Source organism: Solea solea, chromosome 19 (assembly GCF_958295425.1).
Source record: "Solea solea chromosome 19, fSolSol10.1, whole genome shotgun sequence".
Taxonomy (NCBI): Eukaryota; Metazoa; Chordata; class Actinopteri; order Pleuronectiformes; family Soleidae; genus Solea; species Solea solea.
Genome location: NC_081152.1, coordinates 12,460,366 through 12,477,839, shown reverse-complemented (window position 1 = coordinate 12,477,839; position 17,474 = coordinate 12,460,366). Strand labels below are relative to the sequence as shown.

Genomic DNA, 17,474 nt, shown 5'->3' with positions numbered 1-17,474 from the left:
TTTTACAGTAAGTTAAGTTGTTTTGTAACAAGCAAAAAAGGAAGATGTAATTCTTGGAAGAGAAACTGGAAAGTGCTGGAAAGTGCAAATGAGCTTCTGTTTCTTTGTGTAATAAAAAAACAACAACAAGTTAACGGAAGGTTTGTTTTTCTCCCCTTTTTTTTTTTTAGCAAACACTTAAACAGAGAACAATAGGCTGTATAATATTGTATATTATTAGACACACACGGCCATTCTGAATCAACAGACAGTATGCACAGTGAATAAGATTGGTTCAAGTCTTCCCCCCTCTTTCTCTGCCTTTGTGCACGCCACACTCTGTCAGTGGTCTCTTCAATCTGCAGCTGCTGCCTGTGATAAGGACGCCCTGCTGGGCTGGGACCTTATAAGTGAACAAACCACTACCATCTCTCTCTCACACACACACACACACACACACACACACACACACACACACACACACACAGAGTGGTGTTTTGAAGTCATTTTTCTTCCTCTCCGTCTTCTCTGTCTTCTCGCTCAGTCCAGTTGAGTTAATCTCAATTCAAGCGGCTGCTCATCTACATGAACCTCCTTCCTAAACAACAATTACAATCAAATGAATGTAGATGAGCGAACGGCTTTTATTTCCAACGTGATCTTGTTGCCTCCTTATGATGAAAAACACTGGCAGTTAATAAACGCACATAAACGTGCTGAAGAGGAGAGCAATTTAGTTTGTTTGTTTTGCACTATTGTGGGTGGGTGTTTATAGATCTCATATTCAGGCTTTAAAAATTGGGTTTTTCTTCGTCTTATGTGTTGTTGAGTCAAAGTTAAGATTCATTTTATATCGCATTTTTAGTCGCGATATAAAGTAGCGATAATTGATAATTGTTTTTTTTCCCTTTTCTTTTTGTTCATAAAAGCAAGTTTAAATGCATTTAAACATTTTGAGTACATCCTGCTTAGGTGTGTTTATATAGTTTTTATAAATAGAATTTTATTTTGCATCAGATTGCCTAGGTTTTGCAGAAAAAGCGGATATAAAACACTCTATATTGCACATTCTTATCGCCTCTGTCGTCACTCCTTCACTCTCCTTTCCGCTGATCTCCTACAAACCTGTCAACGTTAAGTTTGTGGGCCAACATTCTCCAGTCATTGCCCCTGTTCTGCGGCGCATCCAGGCTGCCACACAACTTCTGCCGGACGGAGACAGGGATGCGGAAGGCATTGGGCCCAACTAGTGTGGTGATGTTACTGGCAGGGTCCAGCAGGGACGTGTCAATATTCTGGGAATCCTGCACGAAAAACAGAGAGAAAATGAGAGGTTGAAGGAGAAGCACAGTGTTTTGGTGTTTTTCCTCCCTTGTTGCAGGCAGCATTGACATTTTAACTAAACAGAAAACCAAAATATGATGTGGCTCAAATGGATTTGTAGCAAGGGAAATATTGCGCCTCTAGTTCCTCTAAAAGATGGAAACCATTCATTTCACTTATTGATGCAAGCTAAGTGTTGCATTGAGGATAAGTACTGGAGCAGTGGCTACAGCAACACGAGCAAGACCCGGAGACAAATGAACTGAGGCCAGGCAGGGACACAGCGCCGCACTGCTTGTCCTGTAATTCATCTCATTACCGAGCACAAAGCCCGAGTGCTCCACCATCCCTCACACTCTTTTCTCCCGGCCAGCCAGATGGCCTTAGTGAATAAAGAAGAGCACGACTGGCAGGTAATTATTCCTCCTCTGCTTCTCCCTGCTTTGCATCAGTTTGTCATAGGCAGAGCTACGTGAAGGCCGCAGGGTCAAGACTTCCTATCTGCCACCCCATCAGTCTCTGCAGCCGTAGCAAACATGCGGGACGGGTTCACGGGAGTGTGGGTCAATTCACTCAAGTGTCTCTCACAACAGAGGATGAGCACACAGTGGGTTCAAAGGTCACAATGGCTTTTTTTTATTTTTTTTTTATTAGATAGGATAATATAATCCTTCATTAGTTCCACAAGGGGGGGAATTTGCAAAGTTACAGCAGCACTGCATTATAAATGAGAACTAATACTAAATATTCAAGAGATTTACAACATGAACACACGACTGCACGGTTCAATGGAATAAAATGTACGTGTGTGTCTTTAAAGATGTTTGTGAGGAGGAGAAATGTTCTTTTTCATCAACAGACGATGTAAGCGTCAGATCTTACCTCTGACAGTGTGGTGTCCAGCTGAAAAATCTGTCCTTCTCCCTCCACTTGGCGCACACATATCTTACAGGCCAGGTCCACCGTGCCGACAGAAAAGCGCTCCAGGGTGAAGCAGCAGTGGACGTTCCTCTGTGCACCGCTCCACACCTGCTGAAAGGAAAGCTCCTACAGTCGTGTGAAGAAGGGAGAGGGAGTTACTCGTCTGTTAGAGACGGTGACACCTGTTTTTGTTTTTCTAATACATGTATTAAGCACTGTGTATAAAAGCTTGATTTTATTTTCATTTACTTGGTTTATTGAAAATAAAACTTTTTTAAATCCTATCAATTTTGCCTGTTCATTCAAAGTATGACTACCAATGTATTTCAAATAATAAATGAGTATAACATGCACCAAATGCTGTCATGTTAATAAATAATGTTGTGATGAAGGTTGTGACAAGGTAACTTTAGGGGAACATTCTGGGAACCAAAAAGAACGTTCTCTAAAGGTTGTATGAGGGTTGTAGAAAAGTAACATTCTGGGAACCAAAAACTAACGTTAGGGGAAAGTTGGGAACACTTTCCATATCAACCACAGGGGAACCTAGGGTTGAACCTTCAGGAAACCTTCCCACAAGCAAAAGGTAATGTTCACAGAACATTCTGGGAACCAAAAGGGAACGTTCTCTAAAGGTTGTGAGAAAGTAATGTTCTGGGAACCAAATGTACAACCAAAAACTAACATTAGGAAAACTTTCCATATAAACCACAGGAGAACCTAGGGGGGGACCTTCAGGGAACGTTCCCACAACCAACGGGTAACATTCCAAAAAACATTCTGGGAACCAAAAGAGAACATTCTCTAAAGGTTGTATGAAGGTTGTGAGAAAGTAACGTTCTGGGAACAAATGTGCACCCAAAAACGTTAGGGGAACATTAGGAAAACTTTCCATATCAACCACAGGAGAACCTAGGGGTAACATTCAGGGAACATTCTCACATGCAATAGGTAACATTCCCAGGACACGGTTAGCTGGGTATGAGCAGTTTACCTGGTACTTGGCCAATAGCTTGCTCTTCCACAGTGTGTGGGGGACATCGTGGATGGAAAGTCTCAGGTTGTGAGTACTGTCTTTAAAGTTGAGTGTCTTTGGTTCATCCAGCAACTTTCCACCCATCTGCTTCTCCATTTGCAGCACTTCCTGAACACACAAACACACACACACCCTCTGTTAGAATATCAATTGTACACATTTTACTTTCCCACTTTTGTATGACTACACACTGTAATGTAATTTATTCATTTCTTTCTTTATTTATTTTTGCCAATGCTCACAAAAATTAACATTTCCATGGCACATTCAACACTATTCCCTGTGGGCTTCATGAGTCGGAATCTGGAGCTGCTATCTGAAGCCGGCTCCACTGCCCGTGCAGTAGGATCACTATCACTTCTCATTACCCGTTCCCAAACGTAATAACCGTGTTTAATATCCCTGCTTAGTATAATAATCTGCCCTTATCTTTGCGCTATGTAGGTAGATGGAGGTATTAAACAGAATTGAGCTGAGGAGACAACAGTGGAGTACAGGGATACATTTGTGTTAACATAGCAACTGCATCTTTGCAGCAGGAGCACCTATTCAAATGCAGGCCCCTCTTTCATTATTGTGACACATCACACACACACACACACAAAAGACTTGTCATTCGACTCCCACACCTCATCTGCCGGCTCTGTCCACACACCCACTTGAACAAATCTGTCACAACGACAAACTCATAAACACCAAGAAACTGACGCTAATTCTGCCGAAAGACAAATGCAAATGCTTGTTTACCTTGAGTGCGTCCTGCGTGTCGTCCAGGCAGTAGACCCTGATGTGATACTCCATGGCGGGGCAGGTGACGGGGCCGAAGATGGCGAGTTTGAGGCGCTTGGTGGTGGCAGCGCTGAGAGTCTGGCCCACGAGGCAGTAGGTGCCCAGCGTCTCGGTCAGGATGTGGCAGGACTCGTCGTCCATTTGGATGTAGCACGGCGTCGTGAAGTTCTCTTCGCCAACCACGACGACATCCTGCGGCATTAACACGGAGAAAAGAAAGACAAGTGTGGGTATTCTGCCACATCTCATTTAATGCTTAGTGGATTTACAATTCAGTGGAGATATTCAGACACACCGTGTTGCAATGTAGTACAACTACTTTGTTGCTGTACAAAATCCACGTATCTGTACTTTACTTTGTTAGTTATATTTCTAGCAACTTTTACCTGTAACTATCTTTGTTACTCCGAAGAAGAAGAGTTGGTGATTTTTGCTTTGTTGACAAACCTGATCGAGCGACTTAGTTTAAGTAAAGTATTTAAAATAACAACAACTTAAAAAGTCACATAGAGTGATAAGGCATAACCTTTAAATTCATTTAAAAAAACTGGTACTTTGAGGTTGTGGCTGATTTTAATTGAAAGTGAAATGAATTATAATCTCACTTAAACGGGGGGAGTACAATTAGGGGTCGCAGCCTCTCTGCTCAAGCCGTGTCTTTTAGAAATGACACTCGTGTGTATAACTTATGTCGGACACTCTGCCATTGTGTATGTGAGGTAATGGAAGAGCGAGTAACAAGACTATTTTGCAGCTGACCCCCGTAAAAGCACTAATGCCACGCCGTATTTCTCCTTAATTAAGACTGGTCAGAGAGGGCTTGTGTAGCCCCCTCTCTCTTGAACAGCATCTTTGTCTTTCTCTCTCTCTCTAATCCAAACACTCCTGTGTGTGTGTGCTGCACATTGGCATTAATTTAGCCTATTATGAGAGACAGATGAGGAATTACAGTATTTTATTGTGAGCGAGGCCGTTTAACAGCAGTATTATGGCTGATCATTAGACTCTTTTAACTGCTCGTGGGGAATCGTACTGGGGCTCTTTATTGGGGGGATAATTAGAAAACACAGTGGGAAAAGTAGACTTTCGCATCACGGGGACAAAACAAACACAGACTTAAACTCTGTATGATCTATTCATAAGTTTCTGACTGCAGTCATCAGCTGGGATTCTTTTTTTTTTTTTATCAACCGCGCAGGAGGATAAATCTTTGTAGTTACTCGTGCGGAAAGCCCCACATGTTCCTCATTATATGACCTCCTGTCTTCATCATGGTTCCTGAACGACACTGTGTGTATGGTGCATTTGTGTGTGTGTGTGTGTGTGTGTGTGTGGGAGGATGTGTCTATAATGTCCATGAATTACTTCAGAGCAGCTCATCTCGCCTGTTTCCACCACAGTGATGAATATATTGTGACAGGCCGTGTCGTCTGCGGCGACGCTTTCGCCCGTGCAGCATCGCGGCCGGCTTCACTGAGACGTGGAGCTCGTATAAAGGCGGGCGCCATCGCCTTGGATATTACCATCTGCATCTCTTGACAGATCAGAGATGTAATCAATAGTTATTCCTTCCTGAAAATGATTTGATTTACACCGAGCTTTATTGGCTCACCCCAGGTAATTCATCAACGTCACAAAGGTGTGTGTGGCCCGCTCTCTTTACTGCACCACAAGTCATATCATCACAACGGCTGTTAGGGAGGAGATTTTAATGTGAGGAGCCTATATTTGTGTGTAGAGTAAAGCGGCGGTAGAAGGTGAATGGATTTTAAATTTGTGTTTGTTTTTCCATACCTTCACATTCTGCTTTCACTGGTACTACATTCATACTTATCATTATTTTACTATATTTGATCGATCCATTTTTTTTTTTTTTTTACAAAGGTGTCAACAAACCACTGCATGCAACAAAGTTTGTGACTATGTTGTCTGCACCTGCGATCGTTTAAGATGGAGACGATCACTGGACCATTTCTAACAACTGTCAAGGCAGTTTTTGTCATGAAGGTGGGGGCGGGGCGGGGCATGGTCATTTCTGTGTGTATGCACGTGTGTGCACGTGTGAGGACAGAGCCAAGAGGAGACGATAAGGAGGGAGGGGCAGAAAACATCCACACTGCTGCTGCCCTCAGCAAGCCAACTGATCATCATCAGGCCTGATAATGATGAAGCCTACGGCTTCCAAAAACACACACACACACACACACACACACACAGGCAAAAACAACTAAAAATAAGCATTTGTGAAAGGTACAAAAACAATCTGTGAGGAAAAACAACAGTCCCAGTCTCGTCCCTGCTATCACAGAGTTACTATTTTAGCTCCTGTTGCAGCAGGCGTTTCCTCTGCTAGTGCTGAACTGTACAAACAAAGCCGAGGAAGGTGAACCCATCACTTTCTCCATTCTATTTAATTTCATCATTTTGTCATCATTTTGAGTAAAAATCAAACGCAACATGGAAGATTAACTATATGCATCACAGTCAATCTGTGAATCTTACTCGAGGTGACAAACAAAATCCTAACACGCTGCTGCGTGACTGCCAAAAAGCACTGTTTCCATTTCGACCGCGATGACAGACATTAGAGGCTTCTGCACACAGTTTTTTGGTCATGCACCCCCCCCCCCACATCTCACCTCCCACTGGTTGTGCGGTGACTGGTTCTTGAGCTGGATCAGCCAGTCCTGTTGGCCGTCAAACACCGCGCAGTGGTGCATGGTGATGATGACGGGCCGAGTCAACAGGGCCCCAGGTGGCCCGCAGCTCACCACAGGGCTCAGGACTGTTTGGCCATCATCCACCACGGGCCTGCAGGTGCACAGAGAATAACACGCTCACACAGATGCTGTTTAGTGATGATGTGACAGTAATTTCTGTGTGTGTGTGTGTGTGTGTGGAGCTGACAGGGGTGAACACAGTGCTGGGGGGTGGTTGATGTGGCAGGCGGTGCTGCATACCTCATGATGTCCTTCCTCTGAACCGTCACATACATCTCATACACTCTGCCCTGAGGAATGGCTCCAGCTGGAATTAGCAGACTCACCCCTGGAGAGTGGGAAAAAACAGAAAGACACACAAAAAAAAAACAAAAAAAAACAGGCGAATGTAAGAGTTATGAAATGTCAAGTAAGCATGGGTCAGTAAAAACCTCAGAACTCTGCCGCAGGGCGTACACTTTGCTGCATTCTGTTGTTAATGCTGATGTTATAATTGTGAAAAAAATGATTTGTATGCTGCATCTGGAGGACGAAGCTCCTGATTGGACCTGACTGAGGGAGTGTCTGTGTGTATTCACTGGCAGTACACGGGCGGATGGGGGGGGGCAAGGAGCATTAATCTTGTCAAACTGCTCAATGACCATGTTTTTTGAGCAGTAAAATTCACTTTTGGACATTTTCAGGGGAGCCTCTTTGTTTTCAGCCAAACTCCACCTGTTTAAAGCTTTCTTGTGTTTCCTACATTGTTGTTTTTTTGTGTTTTTTTATTTTATTTCACTGATGCCTCTGAGTATTATAGGACCACGTGTAAAAAAAAGAATTTGAAAGAAAGAAAAAAATAATGAAAAAATGAATTCTGAAAATAAGGTCTTTTTTTCTCATATGATGTTATAGTATGTTATATGCTGTTATAAGATGTTATAGTATGTTATATGCTGTTAAATTCAAGATTAGAGTGAGTGTTCTGAGCAAAAAGTGAGAATCCTGACTTAAATCTCACATTTCAAACTTTAATCTCAGAATTCTGACTTGCATGTGGCCCTAATACTCTTCTGTGGCCCTAATACTCTTCTGTACATAAAAATGTTGTCAGGCCACATGAGAGCTTAACAGGGCTAACTTCTTCATCAGTGCCATGTAAACTAATTTGACAATGAAACCAACTGATTTAATTTATTTAAAAAATGTAAAATATAAACAATTTTAAAGTTTATAAATAATGTATAGATACTGTAGGTTTTCACTCAAAAAGAATGTGCTCATGTACAACCTGTTTACATTGTGAATTTCTGCTACAGATCCACTAGGATATTCAAAACAAATGGAATATATATGCAAATCCACATGCGATGCAACACCAGTAAATAGCAGTAAAAGAAAATGCTGTGAAAAGTAAAAACAACAATAACCTCACACCTCTCAGTTCCGCATGTAAAAACTATCATGGTATTTTACCGCCTTTCCCCATGGCGCCAAGAAACAATGTGACATTTTATTTCTAAAATCAATAGTTTTGCTTCTCCTCACAGAAATCTCAGAAGATGCAGCCAGCATGATTTACATCATTTTCTCAGATTGATTTTATATGTCCTGCCTGATATGTTTTTATTTTGGGACCATATACACACACACACACACACAGTTTCTCTGTCTGGAGGGCATTTCTCTGATAGCTCATTGATTTCCCCTGTCCTTGTACTTAAGCTTTCAAAAGGTGACAGACAGTTTCTCTTGCTTTGCAAAGCGACATCACAACTCTGCCACGGGGACGTCTCGGCGCACACAGTGCCACTCTCCCCTGCAGCAACGCTTCAAAGAAGCCAGAAATGCTCTTTAAGACGCAAAATACCAAAAACAGCCACACACCGACAGCGCCACAAGCTATTTCATTACCCAGACACACGAGCAGATCGAATATCAAATGTGCTTGTTCCTCTCCCTGTCCCTATGTAACACGATGAGGTGGCTGAGCACAACCAGCAGCTGAGAACATTTTTACAGGAATTAGAATGAAGACGGAGGAGGAAAGGAAAAAAAAAATGGGAAGAAACTTAAGAAGTCGACGTATCCTTTAATGTCGCTGCTACTTTGTCTGAGCCTGTCAACGTGCATCTCCGGCGCGTTGCGAGCAGCCTGCGTGGTTTTGAAGTGGGGACAGCGCGGCTAATGGAAGCTGACTGAAACAGTACACCTCCTCTTTGGCACTGGTGCTCCACACACCTTAGGTTTCCATCAACACATACTGTGAGTCATACAGCGTGTGGTCAATGTGCTCGTAGGTTACATCTGGTTTAGCGTGCTATTTCAAAGTCATGTCTCTGTGTGTAGAGGTGATGCTGGCAGACGTGGTAAGGTATTAACCAGGCAGCTCCAATCTCATACATGTAGACCTACGTTTAGAACATTGGATCTGTATGATTTGCTCTGTTTTATGTCCTTTATCTCCGTTATTTGCTGACAAAGGTGCTCTAAAAACTGACTTTACTGCCTAACTTACTGCTTTGACACTTCTGTAAATGACAACTTGCAACGTGCTTTAATCACTTTCTCGTCTGAAGGATTTTAATTTCCAAAATGTGGCGCTAACCAATTCCAATCGTGTGTAAAAAAAAAAAGATAAAGATATTTCTCCACTCAGGGGAAACTGAGGTTGGGAAGCACATTTTTTTTCAAAAATACTATCCCTATTCTAGTCATACAAAGCTAAATGCAAATCGGTATTAAACTTAAAGTATTCCTTTAAGTTCCAAAAACTTTTAAATAAAACCTATAATGGGTTTTTTTATAGTGCACAACACATTACTCATCCTTGATTCCATATTCTGTGCCACCGTCACTTACGACATTCAACGGCCCACTCAAGTTTTCAGGACTTGCCAAAATGTTTTCAGTAAAAAGTAAACATGTACACACACACACACACTTTTTTTTCTCTCTCTCGCTCTACTTCTTCTTACATGTAACGTGGAGCTACTGAGAAAATGAAAACCAGCAGCACCATTTAAACACGACAAAAGACAGCTAATGAGGTTTAAGATGAAATGTATAACAGAATTTGCTGGAACAAGCAGATCCCTGTTCCGTGAATCACAACTAATCCATTCCTTTGTTACACTATGTTTACCTCTGCATATTTTGAGAGATGCATGCTGGTGGCCCGGCTAAAAATAATATGAATAGAACAAAAACATCATTATTATTTAGTGCAGTGTTAGTAAGCACCTGAGTTTGGCACAATGAGGTGCCCCCCCTGGGAGCTGAAGGAACCCAGAGCGGTGCAGGATGGGTCCCTGGTGCGGAGCAGCGTCTGGGTCTGCATGCGACGCCCCATGGTGCTGTCACTGTTGTCCAGGAGGCAGTGAGGCAGCTTAGGTGACAATTTAGAGGAAAACTCCCCTCCCAGGTCGTCCTGTGGTGTCACTAAACCTGACGAGTTATACACCTTAATCTTCAGGTTGGGAAGAGGGTCCAGCAGAGGAGAATTGGTCATGGGGATCTTGTCGGCGACGTCGTGGAGGGCGTAGACGGGGCCGCGGTACATGGCGGCCGCTGAGGTCAGGTCAGGGGGTGCCGTTAGGAGTTCTGCTGGTAAAAGACAGGGAAATGCAAAATGGTGAAATGTGAAGAACTGTAAAAACCCAAACAACCACAAGGAAACGAAGTGTTGGCAGCGATCAGCAAGACTGCGGCCGCACTTTCCTCATTTGTTTTTCTCTCATTAGGGGAAGTCCACCTCAACACCACGGTCAAGAGATGGTATGGGCACAGCTGTGATTCATCAGCAACAGATGGCATCACTAACACTGCGTTTACCCAGCAGGTACAAGTTAGAATGTTCAATAGCATGGACTGAGTGGGTGGAGTGAGTGCGGTGTGAGCTTGCCGTCGTCCTCCAGCTTCTCCTCACTCTTCAAGTCCTCTCCGTTTTCCCAACAACAACAGCTTTGTAATTGAAATACACGTCAATGAAATACGATAAAATGTTTTTTCTCACAATCACTTTTTGTAAGAGTTTAGCTTATCGAGCCTTAGTATTGATTGCAGTCATTTTAAATTACTGTTTGCATTCAGCGACGTGCTAAAATGTACTTTTTCCCTCAATAACAGCAACGACCTTCTCTACTCAATGTGTGTACAGGTGCTATTCAAGGTCTTCAGATAGCTACAAGTGAACATCCTTACACACTAACTACTAAACATTCTTATAAAGACAGCCTTGTTTGGACTGATTGATTGCAACAGCTTTGTTGCAAGTTATATTTTATACTTTTTACTTAATTCAGATGAGAAAAATGGATGTAGTTTTAAATGTTTTGTTTAAATGTCACTGTTGCCTTTATTCCTCTGTCTTATTCCTCAATCTCTCCGTGTCGATTACATTGTAAATGAGCATCATGCTGAAACGATAAATGCAAAAAGGAAAAACTGGCAAAAAAAAAGCTTTGAATGTGTGCACATGACAGAGCTTTTCTGCTTTGGCTTGGTGCTGGATGAGCAGACCGGACATCTTTTATGTCGGCGAGTGTCACTCTGACAAGGACAATAACAAGAAAACACATTTAGTGAACCAGATTTTGGTCTCAACTATCAGTTAAACATTTGTGACTAAAGCTAATACGAACCGTCCTTCTGTATCTGTCTATTTATTTTCATCTTCCAATTTCCCTCGTTGCCAAACCACAGACTATTTACAACACAATTACTGTGATCTGTCTGTTTCCCTGCCGTCTTTTCACCCGGCTCTCTGCCACCTATCTTCATCGCCACAGTCTCACTTTCCTCAACTCCTGCATCGCCAGCCAAAATCTAAGTACAGTTTAATATGCGACATACAGACTGGCCCTATTATGGCTTCATGATGGGGGATAGTTTGGCCTCCCATCACCAACGACGGGCAATTTTGATAGTTTCATCCCATCGACTGCGCGAGGACGCCGCCTGTGTTTCTCAAACAAGCTCCCGGGCTCATCTACAGTCAAACATGATGCGTTCACATCCTCACTAAAAGCACACGAGCTGCCAGAGCAGCGCACAAGCAAACAAATGAGTCATGCACATCTCATCAGGTTGATTCTATGGCTCGCTAATGCAAGTAATTCCCTGATGCCTGGCAGAGTGAAATGTGCTTCTCGTGCTGAACATTGAAAACTGACAGGATTGGATGCCTCGTCAGAATGGCGCTGTTGTTTATTTGTGCTTTAATCAGACATTTTACAGACGATGAATACGAAAAGTCCTAGTTCAACTGCGTCAGTGATATTTTAACAAACTGAGCTTCTTTCATCCTTTAAAATGTCATTTTTGCTTCTCTTGTTCAGCGCTGCTAAAGAACTCAGTGGAAAAAATAAGCGTTCGCAGGAGAAACGTTTAATCTTTGCCTTCTGAGACTCAAGTGTTGTTTTATCCCAAGGATCTCACTCTCAGTCGGTGTTATCTGGTGTTTACTAGCTGACTCACAGGTGATGTGAAAGACACCCAGACCTCTACGAGCAGACGAAAACAAACACATATATCTCTCTCTCTCTCTCTCTCTCTCTCTGCCGTGTCACACCTTTGCGGGCAGTCTTGATGCTGACTGGCTGGAAGCCGCCGTTGAGGGCCGAGGAATCGATGATGTCGGAGTCGAAGTCCCGGTGGTTCTTCCTGTAGATGAAGAGCGCCACGACGACAGAGATGACCAGGCACATGATCACGGCGATGACGATCCCCACATACAGAGCTACGTCATCTGTACTGGGCGCCACTGGAGGAAAGGAGAGAGAAAAACACACAGGGAGAGAAAAAAGAATTGTTTTAAGATCTCATAATATTATATCAACAGTGGTGAGCTTTTTCTTTTTTTTTATCTATGATTAAGATTAATATCCCACTTTAAGCTTGAGCCAGACATTATTAAGCATTTATGTGACCTGTTCATGGGGCATTTCCAATCGTCACATTATTAGACTCATTAAAATTATGAATTATTATTTTAAATTGTCAAGAGCAAAAGGAACAATGATGCATGTGTTGTATTTCATTTGACACACAACACTGGCTCTTTATTAACTTCATCTTCATCCGCGTCGCGCATCGTCAAGGTAACAGTTAGCAACAGTATAAAGATAATGACCCTGAACTCGGTGAGCGACGGTGCAGTTAATGAGGAAGGCTCCTCCGGTGCAGCTCAGCGACACGCCGTCCTAACAAGGAGGCTCAGAAGCAACATCAAAAAGTTTTTTGGTTTTTTTTCGGAGCTCTGACTTCGTCATAAATCGTAGACACTGCAGAAAAAGATCCAGACATAGCTTGTATTTCTCATAATTGTCTTTTTGTCCACCTTCCAGCTGGAGAAACCTCTGTGATTACGAGGTCTGGGCGTGGGGTTAGAAATTCAGACTCGTTACAGATCAGACCTGTTAATGGATGCCGACTGACAGTTTGAACCCCTCTGCAGTGTTTGGTAGAAAATGTCCTTCACTGTCACCAGGCTGTCACACGAGGAAGAGTAGCTCTCTTCAGAGAACATGTGAGAGACTGAGTGCCTTGTTTAGACGTGAAAACACACAGCATGTGTCAGGGATTTGGACAAGAATTAAAATGAATGAATGATTACTACATTTGAATTTCTAAAGAAGAAGATACTTGTGTTTTATATCGCTTGAGTATGCAAATGGAACAGAATCTCCGCCAGTAGATGGCAGCATTAGACATAAATCTGCACTTAGGGCACATTCATGGTGGCCAAGCATTTGTGTAAATCTGTCTTGTGTGTCTCACAGATACAGATGGCACTCAATCTGTCTCTTGCGGTCTCTCTCACAAAAGGAAGAAGAAAACCAGGAGCTGGGTACACAAGTTCTGTATTATTATTTTTTTTTTATCACATACTCGATAGGGTAACATTTATGCCCTGATTTCCAACATAAATAAGGTTTTATGTGTCTTTAAAGAAGCACTTTATTCAACAGTTCTGTTTAAAATCCGTTCTAATTCACGCCTTTAATGACTCACACTGAACTGAGACTGGTCATGCCCTTCACTGGGGTGTTCCTTACAATGACTTTCTAAACATGGTGATTATAAAATAAAGCAGATCATTACTTATGTTTAAGATGCACCGAGTGGCCACAATTAAAGGGGAGGAGAATTTAAAACTGTAGTCGTTTCAAAGACCAATTCCCTCTAGTGCCCGGAAAGGGAATATGTGGCCTGGTGTTCTATATTCAGCCATGACTGAGGACATTAGACTCAGGGCGAGGAGAAAGATACATCCTATGTTGGAAATGTTAGACCTCTAATCCACAAGCAAAAAAAACAACAACAACTGGGGCCCAGACATGAAAGTGTGAAAAATGTAATGTCATTGTGTGACCTCTGCCAAGCTGCCCTACAGATATTTAACATATATGCCCTCAGAGGAACAATCTCCCATCCACGCTTTGATGATAGAGGCTGCAACCTGCTAAGTGTTCGCATTCAAATGTATTACTTAGATTAATACATCCCTTTGAACACCAGCCATTGTCGGGGAGGAAAGAAAAAAAGCAAAAAAAAGCACAAGAAATGGAAATGAAAGGGATTATTGAACATTCAAGTCTTTGTGAGGACACAGGGTGAGATACAGAGACCTGACTCAGTGCAGGCAGAGAGTCGGGATGAAGTTCATGAGAAGCAGCAGGGTAAAGGGCAGTGTCAGTTCTGAGTTAGAGGATAAAAAAAAAATATAAGGCTGAGAACTGGCAGCCGGCAAGAACAGAAACATTATGAGAAAGAACAGAGCAAAAATAAGAGGGAAGACGAAAATGCCCCGAGGAGGTTATCTGTAAGTTTTAAAGAAGCAGAGATGAAATATAAAGGAGAAGAAAGAAACACAAGAAAACACCGATTTTCATTCTGTTGTGAACAAGTCTTTATCATTTTATGTTTCGGTGCGAAACGCATGCGTCGCCGACGCCTCCAATGCAGAAATGTTTTCTAATGAGTTGGCAAAAGTCCTTGTTCACAACATCGTCGCTTAAAGATGAGAGACACGCTACTACGTACGTACAGAAATAATATGTCAAAATGATGAGTGATTAAATAAACAAAAACTCACATGAATTTCCCAAATCACCCTTGTCTTTGGCCTCAGAGGACTTCTGAAATAAGGAACCTTGAGGAGAGGAAGGTATGAGGATGGGAAAGAGAGAGGAGGAGGGGTTGGGGGGGGAGGGGAGGGGGGTGGGGTTGGCAGGCAAAGGGATGGAACATGGCAGGAGACGAATGATGAAAATCAAATTTAAGCCAACAGAAAAACAAACTCAACAAATGAGACAGCAACAAACTCATGAGTAGGAGTAATGACACGGGGAGGCGATCGTTCTTGATTTGGCCCCTCCTCCCTCCAGAGCCGTGTGTAGCGTATAGAGATGGATGAAAAGAAGCAAGCGGGACATGGAGGTTCTGTGAGGGAGTGGCGTGATCCATCAGCGAGGCTTAGTGCATCAGCATCAGCATCAGCAGCAGCAGCAGCAGCAGCGGGACTGATGCTGGCAGGTGAGGGGGAATGGAGGGGACTGATAAAGTGTGGGCTTCCAACAGAGTCAATAGAACCTACACCGCCCTGCATCTGTCACCCAACGCTGGACGGAGAGGGTGGTGCGTGAAATCAAAGGAGCAAATATTGTGTTAGGAAAGTATGGGATGACAAGAAGCCGGAGCTTTGGGTGGACGGGGCCGTGGGCCTTTGGCTGGCTTCCTCGCGGACAGGTAATACGCTGAATTGAAGTGGAAAGCTGGCGACAGTGGCGACCGGGGACGGCACAGCCACGACTACACATAATATTCACTCTCCCTGGGACATCCATAAACAACTATACAAACAATGAAGTCCTTATTGAAGAGGGAGAGAGCCACAGGCAGACAAGTGGACCGACAGAAAAATCAATGACTTGATAGATGGGGTTGGTGTGTACATGTAATCAGGCAACAGGGAGGCCGGGCTGCAGGAGGGGAGAGGCGACTGTCAGGGTCAGTCTAACTGATGGCCCATCTGAACCCATCCTGTGGAGTTTCTGTTCATCCTGATTGAGTCTACATTACAGCCAGGTAAAGGCATGCTCCAGTGGGTGGGGCCACAAAAGAAACGATGACTCCTCACTGACAGTGCAGAGCCTACGAGAACAGGAGACACTCGAGGAAATCATTGTCTGTGATTCCACCACTTATTCTTTGAATATGGCAGAAATCCAGCCCCGGGGAATTTACTGTCATTGTCAAGGCCGATGTCATAAGTTAAGTTAACTCTTGTGTTCACTACTCGCTGAACGCCGAGTCGAAGCCTCGAGTCGCGGCTTCTCTGTTCTCTGTTATGTGATCGCAACCAGAACATTTGCCTCTGCCAGAGTGTGCGCTCTCCTTTCTCCGGATCAATATGTCAAGAAAATGTCATGTCTGAAAGAGCAGACTTACCAGAAAATTGGAAAACAACATCAGAATCAAGGAGGCAGTGCAAAACAGAAATTTGGAGCAGTGAGCCTCAGTGAAGAGTGAAAACAATACGAGCTTTAGAAATGGAAAAGGTCTCCCTGAAGGGGCAGAGTGCAACCTCTCTCGATCAATCTGTAGATACTTAACTTTGTGAAATGTAACCCCAAACTCCCCGACTGTCTAAATGTGATGAACAAGATACAAAGTAAATTATAACACGAGTCTTTCCCTTTTTTGATTTCGAAAACGACTCCGTTTTTTGCAGAGGCAGAAAAACAAGGCTTCTATTTCCAGCTCCTGCTGATATTAAATTGCATTGGCAAATTTTCGAGATGGATTGCGACTGAAATGATTTAAATAAATTCAAACAACCGAAAATAAGATCACGCTGCAACGGAATCCACAGACGGCGTGTTCGCTCGGATCCCGGCCCTGCACTGCAGGGAGCACATCAACAGTCCAAGGTGAGTTCGGATTGCACACAACTTCCATTCCCAATCATATTTCCTACAATGTGAGCTTTTAGATAATGGGCCAGTCTCCTAAACGCTGGTGGAAATGGTCATTAGCATTGACATAAGTGGCTTCACCCTCTTAGCTTCCAAAAAAAATCAATCTCTGAAATGATCCTAAATCTATATCATTATGGCTCCGTATTCTCTACAAACTGGCCATCAATCTGCAAAAACGACTAATGCTTCTGTGAGAGTCTGGGTTCTGGAGGGCGTGCGGTGAGGCGGGGCGGCGTGGACTGGCTGTATGTTTTGCTGCAGAGGGAAAATAACACGAGACGAATAAGACGCTAATGTCAAATTAAATCTCTGCACGATGTAAAGTCGTTGCTTCCCGGCTATGTGTGGACACACAGTGCAGTACGCATTTACGTAGCACAGAAACATACTGTTACGTCAGCCCAGCTGCATTAAACACACATGTTTACCATCCATACGTAACCTACAGTAGATCATCTCAGCGTAATATTCCAAGGAACCCGTTTGCCATAGCAACGACAAAATCGTAGATCCAGCGGCCTCCGCTTATTATATTAATAGGGTCACAACCACCATCTGTAGCAGGTTATACATACAATGGAGGCATCTGTTCCAATGTGTGAATATAACACCTTCAAAGATGTTAATTGGAGAGGAACTGGCTATGACACCATTACTGTGCAGTGCAAGTCTTTTTCGGCGATCTCCTTCTTATCCACTGAGCAAAAAAAAAAAAAAAAAAGTGAAGAGAAAGCCAAACACTGT

The 17,474-nt window shown here is 43.1% G+C and overlaps 1 protein-coding gene across 6 annotated transcripts in view; it reads right to left on the bottom strand.

The window, feature by feature from the left end:
- Window positions 1-17,474, bottom strand: part of unc5cb (unc-5 netrin receptor Cb) — a 164,472-nt gene that overhangs the window by 2,164 nt on the left and 144,834 nt on the right. For 2 of the 6 annotated variants that reach the window (XM_058616649.1, XM_058616646.1), the window contains exons 8-16: window positions 14,846-14,902; window positions 12,320-12,511; window positions 9,991-10,353; window positions 7,009-7,096; window positions 6,688-6,859; window positions 4,007-4,240; window positions 3,218-3,367; window positions 2,185-2,349; window positions 1,105-1,283 (exon numbers count right to left, since the gene is read on the bottom strand). In XM_058616649.1, the coding sequence (XP_058472632.1) occupies window positions 1,105-1,283; window positions 2,185-2,349; window positions 3,218-3,367; window positions 4,007-4,240; window positions 6,688-6,859; window positions 7,009-7,096; window positions 9,991-10,353; window positions 12,320-12,511; window positions 14,846-14,902 (1,600 nt within the window). The remainder of the gene's footprint in view (window positions 1-1,104; window positions 1,284-2,184; window positions 2,350-3,217; window positions 3,368-4,006; window positions 4,241-6,687; window positions 6,860-7,008; window positions 7,097-9,990; window positions 10,354-12,319; window positions 12,512-14,845; window positions 14,903-17,474) is intronic. The other 4 variants (XM_058616650.1, XM_058616652.1, XM_058616648.1 and 1 more) reach the window with 3 other exon arrangements.